Here is a 23,471-nt window from a genome sequence, read left to right on the forward strand (position 1 = left end):
GAGTGCATGTCTTTATTTGGTGGACTTGGCAATGGTTTGTTTCAGGATTGTCAGGTATTCATAAGCAGTAAGCTGTTTAGTGAAGTGCAGCTTTTTGGGTGAGTGGGTTGTGCTTCATGACTACAGTGCTTATCTTTTTTAAGGTACACTAAAGGCAGATATTATGTCAACGTGAAATGTTAAAATACCATTTCATAAACCAAATTTCGGAACGTTTCATGCGGAGAAAACACTTAGTTTAAGAGCAAATTGTGTCTGAAGAGTCCGAATTCCTCCAGTGCAATTCAAATCACCTGCCACGAGTGAGCAGGTGTGATGCTGCATACGTCATCACTGCCTTTTACTGACGTCAATGAGTAAAGCAGCATCTGAGAGCCAGTGCTACAGTTTGTTGCGTAGAATGTGACAGCACGGCTAGAAACTGAGCGAGGACGCAGCTGACAGTATCTTAGGCATCACATGGATGCGGCATTTTCTGCAGCTTGCAGAAATTTTGCTTTTCACCCAGAAGTCCATGCAATGGCCTGTCCGTTACCGTGTGATTGAATAAATGCATGACAGTCACCATTGTGCACGCTTTGATCTGAATTCGCTCTTGCCACTTGCTCTCTTCTATGACTGCAAGAAATAAATGGTAAAATGAGCCTTCGCTTTGTCTCATCTCACACTGATACAAATAATCAGAGGTTGCACGCACAATCTCTGAGGCCATGGAGTCAAAGTGTTTTGATTTCTAGCTATCAGATGGCGCGATAGCATTTATTGCTGTCGGAACATTTTTACTGGCGATGATGGCATATTAATACTAGATCTAGTTCCCTCTGGTTAAAACATTGGCCTTGTAGCATGTTTAAGATTTTTTTATGGGCGTACAATTGTATTATTCACAAAACAATAAAAATTTGTCGCACTTTCTTTCGCAGTGTCGCGCCCATGTATATACACTCGAACCTCGTTACAACAAAATGGGATATAATGAAATAATGGATCTAGCGAAGTAAAATAAATTCCCCTTGAAATCCCCATAGAGATACATGCATTTAAAACCTTGTTTTAACCAAGTAAAATTGTCCTGCCAATGGATGTAACGAACTAGGTTCATCTCCGAAACAAAAAAGAAACCTGGCCGTTGCGAGCCGAGTCACTTTTTGCAGGGTTCGGCACTCATTCGCCACAGCAATGCTCCTGCATTGCTGCGTCGAGTACGCCATTGAGCAATACTTGTATTTCTCGCCATTCCGCGTAGCTGCGTACAAGCAGCGGCTCACTGTCACACTGTCTCCACTGTCCTCTTTCTCTTAGAGTGGCGCACCACGTAGGCAGGCGCAGCTAGGCATGGCCTCCGAGGTCTCCATGCACGCCTAGCTACGCGTGCCTGCCTGCGTGAGCAGCTGCACCACTCTGCATGGCTATGCACGGCAGTGCGAAAGTTAGTGCATTCACTTCCCTCTTTCTCTGCAGCGCGCCGCGTAGCCAAGAGGAGCTGGGCGTTGCCTCCGAGATCTTGTATTCTCTCGTGCATAAGGCTTAGGCTTGACGGCCAAATCCCTTTTGCTTGCCTTTTACAGCCAGGCTTCGGCGGTACCAGGACAAGCAGAAAGACGACCACACACGATAAAGTAACAAGCACAACAACGTTTATTGCTCCAGATGATTCACGTGAAAGCAGGCTAGGTTCGACCGCGACATTTGCCGGGGTCAATAGTGGGGCGAACAATAGCAGGGCGTGACAAAGGGTGGGAACGAGATGTTTACCTGAGCTCCTTCCTACGTCGTGGCTCGCAGTCTTCTCCCTTACCGGCGTTCACTGGCCGCGCTGATCCCGACCGCCCCGCCTTGTTCTTGGCTAGGTCCAATGGGTGCAGGGCTCCGTGTACACGTCACCGCTACGTTTGCAGCTGCGTTCCAAGAGGGTCGCGCCACCACGCAAAAAGCCGTCTGGCTCCCCGCACGGGAAGAGGGGAAAAAGGCGTCTGCTCTCCTCGCTTCTGTGGCGCGCGGAAGAATGTGAAAAAATATTAACGTTCATAATTCCCACAATCTCTCCAGTTCAATCTCGAAGGTCATGCCCAGGCCATGCCTGCGCCTGCCCACTTGCCTGCACTAGCTGCGTGATGGTGCGAAAGATTAGTGCATTCTCTGGTCTCTCTCTCTCTGCGACGCACCGCATGGTCTAGCAGCTGGGCATGGCCTTCGAGATCGCCTTGGCGCTGATGCATTCTTCGAGGCCACGAGTCGGCTGAGCCAAGCCTGTGCAGTCGCTTCCCTCCTCGATCACACAGCGGTGTGCTGTGTTGTGTTCCAAGTGCTGCTTGTCCATGACAAGCCAGACAAGTGGAAAGCAGAAGCAAACGACCATCACATTGAAACAGAAGGCAGCTATCTAAAGGCTGTCGCGTCAGGTACTAAGAAGTTGCGTGTTGCACACGCCGAAGATACTTTTGTTGTTTCATTAAAATTTCATTGCACACGTAGCCATGTAGCGGTTCTGTGGTCTGCAAAGTCGTCATCTTATTTCCATTGTGGGCATTGTGCTGCTGAGCACGAAGTCGCGGGATTGAATCCCGGCCGTGGCGGCCGCATTTCGATAGATGCGAAATGCAAAAAGACCCGTGTGCTTGCGTTGTAGTGCATATTAAAGAACCCCAGGTAGCCAAAATTAATCCAGAGCCCTCCACTACGGCTTGCCTGATAATCAGAACTGGTTTTGGCTACATAAAACCCAAGCAAGATGTTTACAATTGTGCACCACATTGTGCATATATTGCAGTAAATGGCAATAATGTATAGACCATTTCATCGGGCAAGGAGGAAAGGGCACGCAACGAGCCTTTTCTCCTCTCTGGCTTGTGCGAGCTGGCGCGGCGCGGCTTAAATGTGTTGCCGGTCGTGCCCCGCGGAACGATTTGGAGGTGTTTTAGCTAGTTACGAGTGCTATTTACGGCATGTCAGTTCTTACGAGGTCATCGAACAACCACTGTGTAGCCTTTAGGTGCAACAGTAGCTACAGTATCTAGAAATTTCTCTTGCATGTGCAAAAATGGGGCGCGCATCATCAGCTGCGGTGTGTGTATGTGTTGTGAACTATGTTGGATGTATCGGTTTTCACTTGACGAAGAGTTGTTGTAGAACATTTGCATCAGCCACCAGCATCGTTCTCGCGCATTTTAAGTCTAGTAGACTTCAAATCACTATGTCTATGTTAGCCTCCTGCAAGAGGTCGAAGGCTTTGCTCAATACAGCGAGCACTGCGGGTGGCAAGCCAATATGATACACGCAATTGCTTCGTGCTTAGATCAGCATTGCCTTTTGTGCCCTCTAAGGCACAATATACAAAGGGGATTGCATAAAGAGAATCCAACAGCTATTTGTAAGTACACAATTTTCGTAACGTGGGTCAATGCGTCCTAAATGACTGAACTTAGGAAACTGAAAAAAAAAGAAAAGAGTTCATATGTCCTCCTTTTGCGGCAAAATAAAACAGAACATGGGATAACGACGCAATAAGACTTCACATTGTCGTGCCGTATGCTTGAACCACTTGGACCATACGCTATATAGAACAGATCTATAACACATCATTTAGTACTGCCTCGGGCGCTGGCACAGTCTGCAGCTGGTCGTTCGACCACTCAAAAAGTGTGATTCACATTGTACGGTATGCGGTTATTATTAACCAAACTATTTTATTTGTAGGTGAAAACCTTGCCCAGCAAACAAGGTTGTCGGCCAGTGTATCTACACATAACAACTTGAACGCTTGTCAAAGTAAACAGCACGACTTCTTCTCCAGCAGAACGGTACTCACGCTGTTAGGAATCGTCAAATGTTTCGTATCTACTCGTTGCAGCTAAAGCAGAGCTTAGAATTACAGTGCTGAGAATGCTGCGGTAAGGTAACATTCCTGAAACGAATTTTCAGAAATACCTAACTGATATCAGAGGCTGATTGTAAGCTCAAACAAACGCGCGCACCTCGCGCTGGGTGCTCCTTCCGCCCTAACATCAGCAGTTACTCCAGCCGCTTAATTACTTCAGGCTTAAATTCCTTCACTATGCATCACAGGACCATTCCCCATGTAGAAGACACCATTTCATGCTAAATAGACCACGCAAGTGCGAAAAAATCCACCAGAAACTGCCGCCGAACGTATACCATAGCATATAACACGGGCGTTCGCCCAAGCCAGCATGCCAACTGCCCATAGATGGCGCCACTGCCTACGCAATGGAGGCGCCCATGAAAAACGGTCTGTATAACAAAGTAACGGATATCCCGGAGTAATTTTGGCTCCCCCTTCTTGTGTCACTTGTCACTTGACTATCGCCCGCATGTGGTTGCCTTTTTAGTATTGAGTTTCACAAGCCAGCAAAACAAGCACAGCACTGTTCGATACAAAAATTACCAAAACATGAGAGCGTGGGTAGCAGATGGTCAAGCGAGAACTAAACCTTTTGACAACCCGCTGCATCATCAAGGGTTATATCACCTGCCATGGTTCCTTAGTGGCTATAGTGGTGGGCTGCTAAGCATGAGGTTGCGGGATCGAATCCCGGCCACGCGGCCACATTTCAATGGTTGCAAAATGCGAAAACACCCGTGTGCTTAGATTTAGGTTCGTGTTAAAGAACCCCAGGTGGTCCAAATTATTCCGAAGTCCCCCACTACGGCGTGCCTCATGATCAGATAGTGGTTTTGGCATGTAAAACCCCATAATCTATTAATCTATCTCTTTAGCTTGATTTAATATTTGCATTTAGTAGACAGCTTTAGTTTAACATTAGTGTCACGGAGTGGGTCTGCTGGAACGCATTGTCGGCATTGCAACGCGCAGTGACGGCCGTAAGTCTGAGACGCGCAAAAAGAAACTATCATCGTCATGAGTAATAAGATGAAAAGTTCGCATGCACTTCCATAAATGCTGGGCTACGATCGCCCAGCTTTGTTGTTTCAAGCATTGCGTGGCCGAGTGCAAGGTTAAGCGATTTTTTTTAAAACCATGAACATAGTTTGAGTCTGCCAATATAAAGCATGTTTTTTTTTTTATTTCCACCAAAATTTTATTACTTATTTTGGTTGGTTGTCACGCCCTTTAAGCACTAAGACAAATAGTGCAAAAATTGTACAATTGAACTTAATTAACTAATCGCACTTCAAAAAATATTTGGAGTAACTCAGGACAACTATAGGCAATTGCCTTTGTTCTCATTTGCCTGAGATGTACTGCTCTTTTTTTAAAGAGTGGTAGATATTAAATGAAATACTCAGTGGCTGCTTCGTATTTTAGGCTTTTGCTGGGACCAAGCTTTTCCAGGGTAAAAACATGCCTCATTAGTATGGGAACTCGCTTTCCATACCGTGAGCAGGGTGAATACAAGCAAAGCCCATGTATTTAAGTTTCGTTAATATTCACAGTGTTGGCATAAAAGGCAACTACTCAAGCAAAATTTGTGCCCTGTATTTTAATTGCAGAACAGTCTTGACAAAGTGGGTGGCCAAAAGTTGCCCAAAACATTTTGCTTTGGAAAATAAACACAATAAATAGTAAGCCACCTTAAGGGGTCAAACTGTGCTATCTGCTTAAGGTTATATAAAAAGTTATTCTATATAAATAAAAGCAGGTGGTATAAGTAACATTGGTGGTACGGTGCTCTCAATGACACTACACTGCAAGTGCAGGGCTGCCCACTTGAGTTTTGTAAGAATTTCTTTGCCTCTTTTGCAGCACCTAATTTTTCCTTTATGGACTTCGATATTTGCAAGATATTCATGGCGACTTGTCACCGTGCAGTGTGTGTTAAACAGACGGTCGATTGTTTTGAATATTACTACACATGACTGCAAACATTTTACAAATCAACATAATTGGAACTTTGTCCTTCTAGCATTTCTTTTTCTCTTGCAGTAAATGAAAATGTGCCAGGTGATTAAAAACAAGATTTTATACTTGTTCATTTGCAGGCAAAAAGAAGGCTGCCATCCTCCAATATTAAGAAAACCACTGCTGTCATGGCTATCATGTTTATGCTGACATTCAATCTTGCTCCATTCAGGTAAGGCCACAGATCACTCTATGCAGTTTTCCTTTCTCTTTACTAGGGCATGTAGTATTGTTACAGGTGTTCATCTTTTCTCACTCGCTTTATGCCACTTGCATAAAGTGCCGGCAGGCTTCTATAAACATGCAGTATTCACTACTTGACTTGTTGAGCAATTTGTAATTATGTTAACACAAACTGTGAGCAACATTTTAAATTAGCAGCAGCAAGATGTAAAAAATATCTACCCGCTGTTGGAATGAAATTTCCTCCTCTTTTATTTGGGGTTAACTGTGGCTATCTGCAGGATACAGCCGATTACACAGTGCAGTTAAACCTTGTTGTGATAAAATGAAATAGGACTTTTTTATTGTCATTGTTTTATCACCTGGTAACAGGTGATAAAGCTACCTTTGCAACATACAGCATGGTACTTGACTGGTTCAGAGTGCAGCGTTGAGGTGGAGGAGGAGGTTTGAGGCACTGTCCCATCTACCATCTGAGATCTAGGAGTTGGGTACTGCTTGGGATGTCTGTTAAACAGTTGGTTGGTTGAACGCTCGACTGCGAAGCTGGGTGACTATTAACAGTGCTCAGCATCATTTTAAAGACAACTTGCTTGGAAAAATTGCAGTGTTTTTACTTTCTAAGGGTTGTTGTATCCGCTAGTGGAGGAAATTCACCTTTGTTAAAGAGGGAGCAATAAGTGTTTTCTATGAGATTTCAAGAGTAATTGCAATTTTCATTAAATTCACTACATATTTAGTTGTAGAAATTACATCCTTATGAAGTTTAGCTGTACTTAGTAGCAATGATACTCTTGGGTGCAGATTGCAAAAGGCCAAGTAAGATTATCCGTCTTGCATGTACGTATATCTTATTGTTCAGTCCTCTTTTGTTAGAACAATTTAAATGCGTCTGAGCATACCTTATGTATTGTAAACCAACTCCCCTATTGTATTCAGTGATTGATACTTATGGTACTTATAGTTAAATGCTGTTCTTATCCTGTTCACTACCCGCCGTGGTTGCTCAGTGGCTATGGTGTTGGGCTGCTGAGCACGAGGTCGCGGGATCGAATCCCGGCCACGGCGGCCGCATTTCGATGGGGGCGAAATGCGAAAACACCCGTGTACTTAGATTTAGGTGCACGTTAAAGAACCCCAGGTGGTCCAAATTTCCGGAGTCCCCCACTACGGCCTGCCTCATAATCAGAACTGGTTTTGGCACGTAAAACTCCATAATTTATTATTATTATTATCCTATTCATTGATGCAGAAGCTATCTTGAACACATAAGCTTGTCTTTTTGAGAGTCCTATGTGAGCTTATATATTATAGCAATAAAAGCTGTAGATTCTCTTCGTTACATCACTTCGCTAACATTTCTCAACAAAAGAGAGAAAGGGTTAAATATTTATAATGTTGCACAATGCAGGATCCAACATCAGCAGAAAATATGCGGAAAAAAACTAACAGCAAATGTTTTGTACACCTTCTCTGCTTTTAACTGCATGGTCAGATATAAACATATGCTAAAAGTGATAATGAAACATAGTTAAAGTGCTAAAGAAGAGGAAGTCATAAACACAAAAGGCACAGAACCAGACGCTGGTCCTGTGCATTTCATGTTTGTCGTTGTCTGTGCTGTAGCCAGGTTTCATATTGCCTGCAAACAACTAGCCCAGCTTTCAGCAATAGTAGCAAGAAGTGATTTTATCTAAACCAGGAAAAAAAAAAAACTTATTTTTTTTCGAAATCTTATTGTGTTACATTCTTTTATAAATTGGTTTAGAGACACTACTCATGAATGCATTATAGGTAACTTAACTAGTATATTTATTGAATACTAATAATCAAGTTGTTTCGGTCAGGCATACAACCCCTACAATGGTGGCAGGTGCACTTGCAATCGGAGGCAGGGACACCTGGCGTAAAACGGCGTGAGACAACACCCACCTGCCCCACTCTCCCTCCTCCTATCAAATGCGTGCCCCCCCCCCCCCCCGATTATAATTCTGGCTACGATACTGTTTGCAATGGCACTACGTCAATGACACCTTTTCTCCATATCCATTGTGTGGAAAAGACATTAGGGTGTGTGGATCACAATACTAACTAGTGGCAAAACTCAACAAAGCAGAATAAAAAAACACGACACTGCCCACTTAACCAACTACTGAACATGGGTACGTTTCTTGCTGTTACATAAACGTTTTAGTGTTGTCCACCTATTCATGTTCCTTTGGCTTGCTGCTGGCTCATTTCCATCTTATGGAGCGCTTGAAGATAGCTTTCACTGAAGCAGAGGAGTGTATATGTGCAGTTGACAATACTAAGGGAGACAGCTTGTGACCTAGTAATGTTTGTAGAGTTACTAGTTGTCATTGTGGTTTTCAGTGAAAACATATATTAAAGTTGTTTTATCTCTCATGGCTCCAAAGAAATGTATTGTGGCATATTTTGGACTGAATATTTGTTCAAAAGGTATAAGACGATTATCTGTATAAGACGATTTTTGTATGTTCCACATGAACATGTTGTGGTAAACTGCATGTGTTGTTTCTCTGTGATATGCAACATTACCTCTTGTTATGATGATACTTACCATTAGTACAGCTCTTGCCAATAAAATGGGGTGAAGTCATATGTATTGAGATCAACAGCCAACATTTGAGACGCCAGCAATTCTATAACAATTACAATTTGAAATGCTAGCACTTGCATTTGAATGTGTTGCGGTGGCTGAGTAAGGATGAGCTGCCATGTTTACTGCAGAGGAGCGTTTCCTTGTGTTTTACTGGCTGTAGCGAGTTACATGGAAGCTCACCTCTAGCCTGGGGCTTAAGTAGCAAATAATAAGCTAGAATGAGTGTATCCGCACAGGTACTGCAGTTTCGCTGCAATCACTGCCAGGAGCTTAGGCACCCTTCCTAGAAGAACGTAAAGACCATAAGTTGAATTTTTTAGGCAAGCATTCTAACTGTTGTACCACGACTGCTTTGCACAAGCAACAAGCGGATAATACAGATATAGTAAAGACCGACTTTGCGGACATGCCCAATAATTTGGACATCGTCGGGGCATTGCCACATACCCCAGGGACATCTGGAATAAGGACGTTTGGAATTCCGGAAGCTGAAACCCTTGGCCGTCCAATTTTCCAGACATCTTGCCGTGACCGCAAGTCCGAAACGGCATTAGTCAAAGCCACCACTGCCGCTTTTGATTATCTCGCACACCGATCTGCCGGCAGCCATAGCCACCGTGGCATTGCTAGGCCTAGCTGCTTCAACGTTCACTACCAAGCTTCCTGCTGTTAGGGTTTTTTTTTTTTTTTCGTTGAAAGGATTCATCGCTGTCATTAATGGCGCCGCCTCCGCCTTTGTCTTCCTCGCAGATGGTTTCGGAGCGCGTAAAGCCCGGCAAGGGTCACGTGTTGCATAATGCCGTTTTCTAAATGTCAACTTTGCCGTAATACAGCGGTGTCGTGCGGTCAAGCATACGCCATGTGTTGCTGTGAAGCTTACCAAAAGTGGAAAGGGGCCAGTGTCAAGGGACACAGTATATAGTCCTTAATTATGCACATATGCACTCGCCATCTCCTTTCATAATAAGAGCACCGATATGCCTAATAATTGTACTGGCATGCCTTCAGAGCTATTTCGGACGTGCCGCGACTTGAGCCCTTAGAAGTAGTAGAATCCATCAATACTTCTTTTTGGGCGAGTTCGTACATCTTGAAACTTTGGGTAACAGCGCAAACAGACGACCACAAGAAATGTGTACATGTCTCCCTTCTTGTGGTCATCTGTTTGCGCTTTTACCCAATGTTTCAGTAAAAGCCATGCATTAATTTTATTGGGCTGCCCAATTTTTCGCACTTGTTCGTGGTGCCTAGGAAGTCCGAAAAATTGGATGTTGACTGTAATACCTTGATGTAATGAAGTCTTAGTTACAGGAAAGAAACTCTTGAATTATAAAATTTGTTAATTTTGGTATTTATCAGTGAGCTGGTATCACTTGGGCTGGTTGGTACATCTAGTTAGTGCCGTCCTGTGGTTCTTTTACTGTGTCCCGTATCACAGTATTTAAAGTTGTTGTTTAACAAGCAATATTTGTGTTGGAGCAGTAAAATTTACAGGTCCCTAAAACAGAACCCTGCTAGAATCTCAACCAGTAATTATGGGAGAAAAGGCACTGGTGCACGTAGTAGAGATTGCATTGAAAGGAAAGATTCTGTGCAGACCACACCTACTGCTAGCAGCCACCGTCGCATGATGCTATTGTTTACATGTATCATCATTACCACCATCACCGCTACTATCAATGTCCACAGCCAATTTTATGCTGCAAATTAGTTTCCTGCAGTAAAGTGAGTCGTGCGGCCAGAATCACCATAGCAGTGTTCATGATGACGCAGCACAGCAATTAGACAGTATGCATTCCTTTCATTTTTGCTGAAATTGTGGTGCTCGCATACTTGCTTTTGGTTGGCATCTTTCTGTTCCGGCTGGTCGCTGATGTCTTTGGGAGGCATATCTACAATACTGTAAGCACAAATGGGGCATGTCCAGTGTAGTTTCCATACCAGGATGATAGATGGCATAGCAGTGTGTTCTGTCCTCTGTTCAATGGTGTGTTTTTTGCCATTCGCTTGTAACATTTACATGCATATTTGAGTTCACTATAGGGCAATGTTTCTTGCTTGTCACAGAGCCCCCTGGTACATGCACAAAATGTGCGTAGACTCTGTTAAATTGAAATTGCAGAATAACATTATTCTTCAATAAATTGGAGGGAAAAAATATGTAATGTTCAATAGAAAAAGTTATTTACCAATTAGACAAGTTGTATTATGGATTTTGCTAAATCGACGTTTATTATATGTATCAAGGTTCAGCTGTACTTGCATTGGGTGCCGAGAAATGCCTATGGTTTTCCATTGTTTTTATCTCGTGCACTAGACCACATCGAGGTGTGGTGCTTGCAGCATTAGTACATATGCACTGCAGCATGCTCTTTATCCACTCCCCCGGCATTTGCATTGTGCGGCACTTGCTATTTGCAAGATTGACAGGTTTGTGAAGGTGAACTAAAAAAAAATTGACTCGCCATCCCGGCCCTGTGAAAGTGTATGTCCAGCGAAGCTGTTGACAGCCACCACTACAACTGCTGAAGGGGGTATGCAATGCTTTATTGCTTTAGAGTAATGGTAGTAATGGTAATTGAGAGCAATGGCAGTAATGGTAATTTTGACAGCACGCCGCTGCCCATAGCAGTGCTGCAACAACATTGAAATCAGTTGCTAGGCTGGTTCTTTTATATACGCGTAAGGCTAGAGACATCATTCCCCACGCAAGCTAGTGTCGCAAGCTACTGTCGGTGCGGCAGCTTGCGCAACAGTAATCTTTACCGGCAAGCGTATGCGGGGAGTGCTATGTGCATCGCATTGTTATCAGGAGCACCTTATCATCAATTATGTGGTTCGGATGATTGTTTTGTGCTTGTTCTTTATTGAAATGTATGCTGTTCTGTATGTTGTATACGTGATTCCAAAGAATGTATGCACTGTTCGCTTCACTTTGCCGAATGCTTGAAGCCTCTGCCTTACGGGGGTACGAGCCACTGCTCCTGCCCTGCACTGCGGCCGGGATCGGCCCACATTTTTGCCGACGTACGCAGACACAAAAAATGCCGACCAACTTTAGGCTAACAGCTTCGCTGTAAAAAAGGCCACCTCAAGGAGGGGTTTCTAACAGGGCATGTCTTGCATGTCCTGCTTGCCAATGGATGGTGCTGCAGGCAATGCTTGTCTACTGCAGCATGCATGTTGCATGCTTTTTCAATTTGCAGGGGAGCCTCTGAGAGCAGTCCAGTAGTTTCCAGGAGTGCATTAGGGGGCACAAGTTGTTTCAAAAGCTCTACAAACTTCTCACATTTTCGTGCGAGTCTGTACATATTGAGAAGTTGGGGGTCCATAAATTTTGTTTGCAGTAATTGCATTGAGGGAATCATGAAGTCACTGGAGTCTTGGGATTTAAATAATTTTTCTTTGCTGGAGGCTTAAAACTTTGCATGAGAAATGTTTTTCTCTTGTGAGCTGTAACATTCCTAACTGTAGCACCCTGTCACCACTTAAACAGTCTTGGAGCATGGTTTACTTGACATAAGCAAATGGTCAAGAAAGTGGATGAGGGGACAGCTGCTGCTGTAGCTGAGTTGGTAGAGCATCACGCACATCATGTGGATTTTGTGGGTTGAGGTCGCACTGGCAGTAAGTTTATTTATTTTTTTTTTCCTTTTTCTTTTACTTTCCTTCCTTAACTTATACTTTTCAATTTAAGAAACAGTAAATTTCTTTTATGCTTTTTTTGCCTTGATTGAACACCTGTGTACTTAGATTTAGGTGCACGTTCAAGAACCCCAGATCGTCCAAATTAATCTGGAGACCCCCACTATGGCGTGCCTCATAATCAGATGGTGGTTTTGGCACGTAAAACTCCATCATTTTTTTTGTTCACTTTATATGGTTGTTACTTTTAAAAAAATGGAGCCTTTCAGTTCACCTGATTCTTCTTGCTAATAACATTTTTGATTATTTGTGCCTTGCTTTTGCAGTGGCCTGTTTCGCAGCTCAGTGCCAAGCGGCAGTGATCCACCAGTGCTCCCAGCAGCGCAGAATACACGGTGGGGGCGCCACCTGCTCTGGTCTCAGTCTGACCTGCCTATCGAGAGTACCAACTTTGTGCCGGAGCTGCAGCCATCAGTGTCCGATACTGGGGATCTTCCTGCAAGCAATGGCGGTGACCAGTCGGCAGAATTTTTGGGTGCCCTGGATGCTCACAGCAATGCACGCAATGGGTCCTTCAAGTGTCCATCCTCCATCAACCAGACTGAGTCCCTCAGGTGATTTTTCTAGAGGAGACACATGTACACAATGTGGCAGAAGTCTTCCTGACTTTTTTTAAATGCAAAGTAAATGCAACTTTCTGAATTTTAAGGGCACTTTTGCGAGTTAAAACAAGTGTTTTGTTGCTTTGAAAATGTGTAACTGAATTTCATCTTTTCCTAAAAGGTCATTCTAATAGTGCAGCTTTAGCAGAATTTTTCTTTGTTCTTTTAAAGGGGTTTTAAAAGGATAGTATGGCCGAAATGGATCGTCGCAGAATGTGTCTCCTGGCCACTACTGGTTAGACGCCTTGGATAGCGCTTCAAAAGTTGGATGTGACTAATATTCGTCAGTCAAGCTGGTGAAGGACAAAGCTGGTCCGCACCACGTTAGCATGGTCAGACTGTAGCATTGAGCGCAAGCATGCACTCGAGCTTTGTCGTGCACAACGCAACCGCTGCGCATATGCACTACAGTTGCATGTAGCTGCAGTCTGCTACGTAGCATAGATACCATGGCTGCCGCAGGGTGCCACGACGTGTCCACTAGCTAAGCATGCTGCGGCTCGCTGAGGACAAACCCATTTGGCTTACATTTGGCGCGTCGTAGGCGTGCCAAATGTATTCATTGGTTAATGTCATTATATGTATCAAATAGAGTAATTAAATATTTTGTTGCTAGAATTTATGCAATCTTTATATTTCACTTTCTTAGTGAAATATTTGGTATTTGATTCAATACTTGTAAGTTGTTTTTCGGGAATATTTGTATTTTATTCAGTTAAAACATTTCGCTTTAACACACCTCTAGTAATTACACGAGGTGCATGGTAATAAAAGGCAGAAGTGCAAAACATGTACACGAAAAGAACGAGGACACACAGCTTGCTCAACAATTTGCTCAGCGTTCTGTTGTTCTGAGTAATTGCACAACCTTCTCAGTAAAATTCTGGCGAAAGCCATTAGGGATGTGGTAATATTTGAAACCTTCGAATTACGAATTGAATAGTGTCCTATTCGATTCGGCCATCGAATCGAATAGTCACTATTCATAAATGCAAATATTTTTTAAATACATTTTTAATGTTTCAAAGCGCAAACTTCACCCAAGTAAACGTGAAATTGGAACAAAAGTGCAGTAACTTTTCACCGCCGTTTGCATAGTATATACATGCGGCTAATATTTTTATAATACTTCTCGAATACCTCAAAACGTCACCTGCACACAAATAAACAAAATTGGAGCAAAATCACAGAAACTTTTCACCCCGGTGGGCATCGTATCGACATGAAACATGTAAACTTGCGTCGTGGAGCAGGCTATGTTACTTGAGTAGCCATACTTTACAGGCTGTACAACGACCATTCGCACTCTCTGAAGCGCCCTGTGCATGCGAAGGAACTACTTGTTTGCTCCTAATGCTTCATTTGTGCTTTTAATGAACAACACTTCATAATGTACTATGTCATGAGAGAAACTTGTCAACTTTAAGAGTAATGGGATGTGAACATTGTTTCATATTAATTGTGATAACTGCTATTCATTATTCGGAAGGCTATTCGATATTCAATACGTATTTGATTCGGACTCTAAAATCACTTCTTGCACACCCCTAAGATGGTGTCCAAATCCACGCAGCGACGATGACGCCCTCTATTTTAACAAACACATATCTTAAATGCCATAGCCCTAACAGGGATGCAGTATGTAAAAATAAAAATAAGATAAAATAATACTTTTGCCTGTTGCATGGGGTGAATATGATTTTTAGAGCCGCAAATATGGGCAGTTTTGGAGACCAGCTAATCCAAGCATTATTTTTCTACTTACCATAGAGTGCCTAACATGATAGTGTACGTTGCTTTAGTATGCTTCAGCGGTAGCTATGGCAGTGGTACATGGTGGAGAGAGAGAGAATAAACTTTTATTATCGAGGTTGAGTGGAGTTCTCTTTCTCAGCGGAGTGGGCTTGTGTGGCGTCTGTATCATCGCGACGCTATCATCCCATTCAGGTAACATGTTTATTCTTTCTTTTCAAAGAAAAGATAAGCATCATCCCACGACCACCATCGCACCACCACCGGAAGTTCTAGTAAGGAAAGAACGAGGAAATAATCGGTACAATCTGGAGAAATTTGCATTTTTAATTTAGTAATTTACATTACTGGCAGGAAGGAAATGCAATATTTATAATTTGTATAGGAGTAATTGGCCCTCAAGTTGTGCAGAAACTCCATTGTTACTAACATATGACCCATCAGCGTTTTTGGTTTAGCCGCGAAAATAAAAAGAATGAAATGCACAGCATATTATTGGGCCATTTTGTGCTCGTTTCAGACGTGCTGCTGGCCAACTCTGCCAACACACCCCGATAACGCCCGCAATTGTTCATTGTTAGGACTTAGCTGAGCCCTACGTCCCATAGATGCACATGGGACGTCTTTCATAGGACGTGGGATATCAGGATATTTTTTGGACGTCCACGGAATGTTCTGCCTTGTCTGGGATGTGCCTCATGCCGCAACGATTTGTGCAGCGCTTCACTTTATGTCAACTAGCATTGAGCAATTTTTATTGTTATAGCAATTATGCGGATGCTCTAGGTGCATTTCTGCCATTGTCGGCGGCATCGCCATGACGTTCCGTATAAAGTCCTTGGGGATAATGTCATCACCGTATGCTGTATGTGCAAGTGAAAGCGCGAGGGTGAGCCGACAATGGTGGCTCAATCTTGCGCGCGCAAGGGAGGAAAGCGGGAAGGAAGAGGGGCTCTACTCCGGTGGCGGCTGCGTATGGCGCGGCAGTGTGGGCCCTATCTTGAAAGCAATCTGGGATGGGAACAGAGTGCGCTGAGTGCTGATAGCCCTTTAGCTTCGTGTGCACTTTGTTCTCGACACTTAGTTCGGGTTGAAGTGAGAGGCGGCATGAAGGTCAATTCGCTTGCTGCTGCTGCCACGCTTCCTCACTCTAGCGTTTTGACAGCGAGTGTGTGCAGTCATCGAGTGAGATGTGTTCATGTTTTCTTGCACACGCGTGACACCATGCTCGTTAATTTAGTTAGTAAGTGAATGTTTACAAGTTTATACGGCTTACAAAACTACAATCCTTACTTTGTATAGCTGTCTACTAATTTGCTATCGCAATTGATGCTTTGCCTTTCGGCCGAAACTGCGACTTTTTTTTTAGTTACTTTGAATCGTACGTGTTCCCGGTTAGTATGTTTTCTCTCGAGTTTTTTTTTTCTAAAACGTATGAATGAGGTTCTACTGTATAACTAACGCATCACAAAAGTTCATTTAAGTTTGTTAGAAGCAGGTTTGGTTGTATTAAATTACGTGTATATCACACAATTTTTATTGCATTAGCCTTTTTGTTTTGAATGAGTTTGAATGTATCCAAAATATTTCTGCACGCTAGAAGCGCTTGCACTCGTCAGCAGGACACCAAACACACTGAGGACATCGCCGATAATTGCAGGTTCAACACGCGCACTCCAGTACACAGCGTGCAATGAGTAGGTCAATAAAGTATGGCATCAGTCGATTTACTCGTGGTATAACATTTGTCAACTTGCCTCTTAGTGTCTTTCGTTAATGGCATTTATGAGAGCAATGCTTGTGGGCTGCACATTCCAGACTGCAGAGCCAGCTGCGTGGCTGGGCTAACCATGTGGAGCACATGAACCTACGATTGACAGAGCAACGCAAGAAGCCCTCCCTACCACAGCAACCGCTGGTCCGAAAGCCTCGCCTGCAGACCTGGATTAGTACTCGGTATGGCAGCGGCAGCAGCGGAGTCTATGCCGAGAAGTGGTACGCTGTGCCCCCTCACTTTCCACCATGGAGAGGCTACCACAAGTTGGCAACATGAAATTGCTGATTTACTGTGAAGCCTAAAAAGTAGCTTTTTTGAGCTGAAGCAGGAGCAAGCTGTAAGAATTGTTATAACCACTTGAGCTAGTCATCGCTTTTGGTACCATATAGAGCAGTGATTATTAACCTTTCATGTTTTCTAAATAGGTATTGCACAGTGTTAAAACTGATATTGTTCGATATCACACATCGATATCACAGTGCAAAAATTGAAACTTGTTCACATTCTGGCTGGCATAACTTGATGGGGCCTTTGAAGTAGCAGCTCTGAATGTATATGTCTGCCTAACTTAGCCCTGTCAAGCATTTCGTTATCCAGCATTAACTTGCTAATATCTGACGTAACTTGAAATTTATCCATTTGCTTTGGCAGGGAAGCCACCAGAGGTGAAGACTACTTCCAGCTTTACCAGGCATTGCGGAGAAGTTATGAAGAACTCTACGAGGCAATCCAGAGGAAAGATGACACATTCTACTTCGTCTCATTCTCTGGGGTAAAGTGGCATTTCTGTGTATCATCAAATTGTCCTTCCATCGTGTGTGTTGTCTTGTACATAGTTCCTTCGCGATGTCACCAGGACACCAACTGGCCGCTTTGCTTACCATTCTGCAACTTGCTATGCGCTGTTGTGGAGCAAGAGGTTAAGAGAGGAAAAACTCCCTTGTAGAAGATGCATGAGTAAAAATAGAGAAAAAAAAAAATTATGCAGAGACAATGCACATGTTGGAATCCATGCGGAGCAAAGCTTTCGTTAATGAAATGCTATGAATTTGGTCATTTCATTCCTTCGTCTTTGGCGTAAAGAAAACAGGCATGCGCATGTGCTCTCGCGTACCTGTGCTATGCAATGTGACAAATAGGCATGTGTTTCTTCATTTCTTATTTATTGTAAATGTACTGACCACTTCTTGGCCAGTACCCTGTTGGGGTTATCTGCCATAGTATGGAAATCGTAATCATCAACACGTTCCAATCATCTCAAAGCGCTAGTTGGTGTTGGCACCATATTGTTACGATGGAGACATCTTACGTCTTTTATGATGGCGTCGATAGCCGAAACATTATCGAAAACAAGCAAATTGAAAGCGTCGTCAGCGATTCCTTCTAGCACATTAGCCACTTTATCTGCTTCAGACATAGTGTCGTCAGCTTTGCGGAAAAGAGCCAAGATATCGAGGATGTATGAAATGTACGGCTCCGTAGATGACTGAACACGAGACGCAAGAGCCTTTCTCGCGACAAAGTTGTGCCCAAAGGGGTCGCCAAACAGTTCGCGTAGCTTTTTTTTTTAACTGGCCCAGCTTGCCATCTCATCTTCAGGCGTTTCGAGCCACACGCATGGGGTGCCGCTGAGATTAAAGTTGACATTGGCGAACATAATTGTGGGGTTCCACCTGTTATTAGCACTGGCGCGTTCATAGAGCTTGATACATTTGTCAACGTCGTGCCCCTCCAGGCCAGAGAACACACCAGGGTTGCAATGTTGGGCAACCGTGACGACTGGAGCAGTCTCACGAAATGCAGCCGTTGCTTATGCGGTCTCGTCACCGGAAGGCATGGTGACAAGCTCAATGTACCGACCGCTGCGAAGCTCTGTGGCGAGGACACGGATTGCAAACCTCCACCAAAATGTTACGCGTGGAAAGACACATACAGAAGAGGCTATTTACACGCTGGAGCCAGACCGCCAGGCAGACACTCGCTCATGCCAAGAGCCGAGACACTTCGTCTTTCTCGCGGCGGCTCGTCTCTTGAGCGTCTGTCGATAGTATCGTAATAATATGTACCTCCCACTTCATAGCCAATCCCCCCGTTGTGGACACATGCCATTATACTGCCCTCTTCCTGGAAAATCCCCCGCTGTGGGTATTGTACGGAAATCATGGGGTGCGATCGGAGGTCTTTGTTCGAAGCGCGTTCTGTTCAGTTGCTGCAACATCACAAAGTGGCAGTATGCAAAGAGAACGGGAGGGAAAGACCAACAAATAAACAAGCAGTGAACCATTCTGTAGCCGCAGCCGCTGTTTGGATCCAATCCAATCCACCAGACGTGCCATGCGAAGCCGGTCTCTTAGCGAGCAGATGACCGCTCGAACTTCACATCTCTCGTCGCGTTCTGCTCCTAGCAGACAACGTGCTCGTAATCAAAATGATTGACAGGAGCGTGTTATTTTGACATCGCCAAAAACAATGAACTCCCCCGACGTTTGTCGTCCGAGAAGTTCACCTCATGCCGATTGGCTCCAACCCTTTGTCACAAATTTTGCATACTGCCACTTGTGAAGTTCAGCAACTGAACAGAATACGAAACGAACAAAGATTTCCGATCGCACCCATGGTCATCATAACCAACATGCAGACATGCTTCTTGGCCGTTGGGGATATGCCATAGTATGGGAATCGCATTCAACACGCACTGTAGGAGCTGGGAGTAGCGGCCTCGGAGTCAGACGTCAAACTGAGGGTCGCTCTCTAGCCTACGCCACCGGTGCGTCTCGAAACGGGTAGCTGGCCTACGCTATCGGGGCGTCACACTGAGGCCAAGCGGGCCCACGCCATCGTCTGAGCAGAGTTGATGAGGAGGGTTGCTTCTTTCGTGATGAGTACGAGGTCGAGAGGTAGGGTAAACGGAACGGGGGGTTTATTTACATCGGAAAGGCAAACTTATTTACAGGACATGGGGATACACGTACTTGCCGGAGTACGGAGCACAGCACATTGTTCTCGTAGCATGAGCTACATGATGGAGCTGATGGGAGAGCACTCGATGAGCCACAAAAGTCCGCTTAAAAGCCCTCTGGCCAAGCTGCAATCCCACCTTCCTCCACTCGGAGTGTCGAGAGTCACCGAATGGTCCGCCTTGGGGGCGAGGATGCGCTTAATCCCCCGGCGCCTTTGTTCCCTGAACACATTCGGAGAAGTGCCCTCGGGCACACACTGCTCACTCCCCCACAGAAAGGAGGGGACACTAGTAGACAGGCGGCTTCACACTTGACTCGAACTGGCGTGCCTGGGTTCCCTGGAAGGGCCAGCCATTGACGGGTTGGTCTGGAGAACGGGCTTGGTGGCTAGTGGGTCGGTCGAGCGGCCGTGCGAAAGCGTCGTAGAAGCAGCCTTTTTCCAAGAGTTTCTTGCTCCTTGCGGCGTGGTTGGTGCTCAGATGACATCTAGTAACCACATATTCTCGGAAACGTGTCTAGGCATGGTGTTACCGCTGATCTTTCCCGTGGGACGTTTTTTTAGCTTCCCGAAGCGATTCGTCACAGGCAATCAGGAGATACTCCAAGTTCGCTGCCTCCGCTGGTCGCCGAACGTAACAGCAGCAATAATCTAAAAGAGCTAGTTGGCATTGGCTTGAGAGAAGTGTATGTGCGATTGTGACCAAATGGTTAGGGCATTAGGCTTTGCTGCACTACGCGGCCGAGGTTCAAATCGCGCCACTGGACACTCATAATTTTTTTTTTTTTTAAGTGAGTGCAAGTCTACTCGCTGAAAACTCGACCAGCGACTGATGACTGAACCAGGCGAAACCATGGAGTGGTAAGCAAAAAAATGTCACTTTAGAACAAAGGAGAGATCTACACATCATACAAAGCAACCATAAACAGCTGCGAGGATTGCTGAATTTATTTCACCTTGTGCACTCTGGCACAGCAGAGTGAGGGGTGAGATCTGCACTGCACTTTCAGTTTTCATTAAGGAAGGCGAGGGCCTTGCATTAAAGGGGCCCTGAACCACTCTTTATTAAAGTGGACAAAGACATTTGAAGTGAAAATAAGCTATTTCTGAAATACTTTGCCACAAAAAGTACTTCAATGCGTTCAGCAGAAGCGGAGTTATTGGCAATCGAACACGGCCTCCGCTGTGCTCCCCTTCCGTCCTCAATTCCTTGCACTGTGAGGGCTACAGTAGAGCGGGGTGGGGTCACAACGCTCTGCCTACAAAATGTCGCCATGGCATGCAGCTCAAATTTCATTTTGACGCCAGGACTTCCGATTTTGGTGCCTACGACGCGCTAAACGTAAGCCAAACGTGATTGCCAACAGCGAGTTAACGTAGATGTCTTGACTTCCGATTTTGATGCCTACGACGCGCTAAACGTAAGCCAAACGCTGTCGTTCACAGTGAGCAGCCAGTGAACTCGTGGCGGCACCCCGCGGTGGCTGCAGTGTAACCAACCGCAGTGACCAACCGCAGCGACCAACCGCAGCGACCAACCGCAGCGACCAACCGCAGCGACCAACTGCAGCAACCAACAGCAGCCGCATATTGGAATGTGCTTTGTTACGTAATAAAGGACACAGAGAGAGTTAGGATCATGGCTTCTGTTGAAACGAGAGCGTTTGAGAGAAAGATAACACTCCGCTTGCGAGCTCCACGCACCGCGGACGACAGCAAAACTTGACTGAGATGTTCTCAGCAGCGTATGCTACCCGCGGACTATGTTATTTCACCAAGCCCGAGGAGTGGTTCAGGGCCCCTTTAAGTCCTTGCTAGGCATAGACATGATCAGCACCAAGTATGACAAAGACAGCTATTCTCTTTAAAGCACAAGTGTGCTATGAAAACTGAAGGGTTCGGGAGCGCATTAAACCATTTGGAAAGAAAACATCAGGAGTTACTTGTAATGACGTCTTCCATTGGTACTATGCAAGCATCAGCATCTGCTTTATTTAGTCGAGGTCCACTAGTGCTTGTAGCATTCTCTATCATTTAGCTTGCCATCTATGCTTTAAACATAGGTTATCACCAGCTTGTTGGGCGTCACTTGGAATGGCCCACTTTGTTATACTTTTTTCCTTGGAATTATTTAAGGCATTTGGCCGACGTACAAAACACGTCTGGCAACTGTGGGTGTGTGGGACAAAAAAAACATGGCGTGAGAATAAACGTGTTCGTACCGTTGTTCGTTGTCGGCGTCATTACCGCGGTGTGGTGACCCAGTGTACACCACAAGTGGACAACTAGTCAACAAGTGGCGACGAGGATGGGATCAAGACGGAATGTAAGCAAAACAACCGCCAAGCAAACCCGACTACTCGGCGGGAGACGCAGCAAGTGACATGGCGCAACCAGGGAGCGCACAGCCATTGTTCGCAGCACCTCCGCAATTCAATTCGAATGCGGAAACATGGACAAACTACTCCGAGCGTCTAGAATCCTACTACGACACAAATGGAATCACCGACGACGCTCACAAGCGCACGATTCTCATAACATGCCTCAATCCGGAGGTGTATGGTCGTCTTCGAAGTCTCTTGGCGCCGAAAAAGCCGCGCGAAGAACCTTATGACACCATCATTGCACTGCTCAAGCAGCACCTGAATCCGGCGCCGTCGGAAATATATGAGACGTACCGGTTTCAAACCCGCGTACAGAACACCGGCGAGAAGGTAGGCGAATACTTGGCGGAAGTTCGCAAGATCGCAGACAACTGTGGCTTCGGTAGCGCGTTGGAACGAAACCTGCGTGACAGATTTGTCATCGGGTTGCGAGAAAAGATGGTCCAACGAGTACTCCTCGCGAAGCCAAAGTCCCTTACCCTTCAAGAGGCAGTGGATATTGTCACTTCTGCAGAACTGGCGATACAAAATTTGGAACGTATACCTCACGCGAACGCTTCGGGATCGGCGAACGAAGTCAACGCCGTAGCCTTCAAGAATAAAACGAATCCACAGTTTCAGCACGCCAAGGCAAAGGCACCGCGGCCCTGCATTTGTTGTGGTGACTGCTCGCACGATGCTCCGAACTGTCTGCATAAAATGTCGACGTGCTACAATTGTCAAAAGCAAGGGCATTTAGCCAAAATGTGTTTCGGTGGCGGAAAACCGAAAAAGCCAACGAAGTTGCAGGCTAACGTTGTGACTGTCGAAACTGGCGACAACTGCAGTGAAGTTTTGGACATTTTCACGGTAACAAGTGAAGGTACTGTGGTCGAGCCGGTCTACAAAACAGTGAAGTGGGGACCAGTGGATCTTGACATGCAGTAGGATACGGGTTCCCCAGTCTGCATAGTTTCTGAAGAAACATATCAACTCCATGCCTAGCAGTGGCCAGCCCTGAAACCCACAAACAGGGAGCTTCATTGCTACTTGGGAAAGCTACCTGTCAGCGGGATGCTTCACACGACAGCCCAGCACCAGAACTACAGGGAAACTGCTGAACTGTACTTTGTGCAATGCCCTGGACCCACACTGTGTGGTAGAGATGTGATCCAAAAGCTTCATCTGCTACGCGACCAGGAGGTAGGCACAATCCTGACTCCAGACAGTAAAATCTCAAGTGTCACAGAACAGCTGAAAGAAAAGTTGAAAGACCTCTTTGAACCAGGAACAGGGCTGATGAAGGGACCTCCTGCCAGCATTGCGATGAAGAAAGATGCAACTCCAAGATTTCTGAAAGCCCGTTCATTACCGTATGCACTACGCGAAAAAGTGGGTATGGAACTCGACAGAATGTGTCAGCAAGGAATCCTATCTCCAGTGAGCCACAGCTGTTGGGCAACGCCAATTGTCCCAGTGGTAAAAGCAGATGGAAGCTCGAGAATATGTGGGGATTTCAGGTCACAATCAACCCCGAGTGTGATGTTGACCAGTATCCGCTCCCAAAAATGGACGACATCTTCGCCTCTCTCAAGGATGGCTACTGGTTTTCAAAGTTGGACCTACG

General features: G+C 45.1%; 1 protein-coding gene across 1 annotated transcript in view; it reads left to right on the plus strand.

Moving 5' to 3' along the window:
• The window catches only part of LOC119436577 (cyclic AMP-dependent transcription factor ATF-6 alpha-like), a 126,862-nt gene that overhangs the window by 82,742 nt on the left and 20,649 nt on the right, over positions 1–23,471 (plus strand). The window contains exons 8-11 of the mRNA XM_037703462.2: positions 5,962–6,053; positions 12,659–12,946; positions 16,565–16,741; positions 17,175–17,295. Coding sequence (XP_037559390.1) covers positions 5,962–6,053; positions 12,659–12,946; positions 16,565–16,741; positions 17,175–17,295 — 678 coding nt within the window. The remainder of the gene's footprint in view (positions 1–5,961; positions 6,054–12,658; positions 12,947–16,564; positions 16,742–17,174; positions 17,296–23,471) is intronic.

The sequence above is a fragment of the Dermacentor silvarum genome, chromosome 1, assembly GCF_013339745.2.
Source record: "Dermacentor silvarum isolate Dsil-2018 chromosome 1, BIME_Dsil_1.4, whole genome shotgun sequence".
Classification (NCBI taxonomy): Eukaryota; Metazoa; Arthropoda; class Arachnida; order Ixodida; family Ixodidae; genus Dermacentor; species Dermacentor silvarum.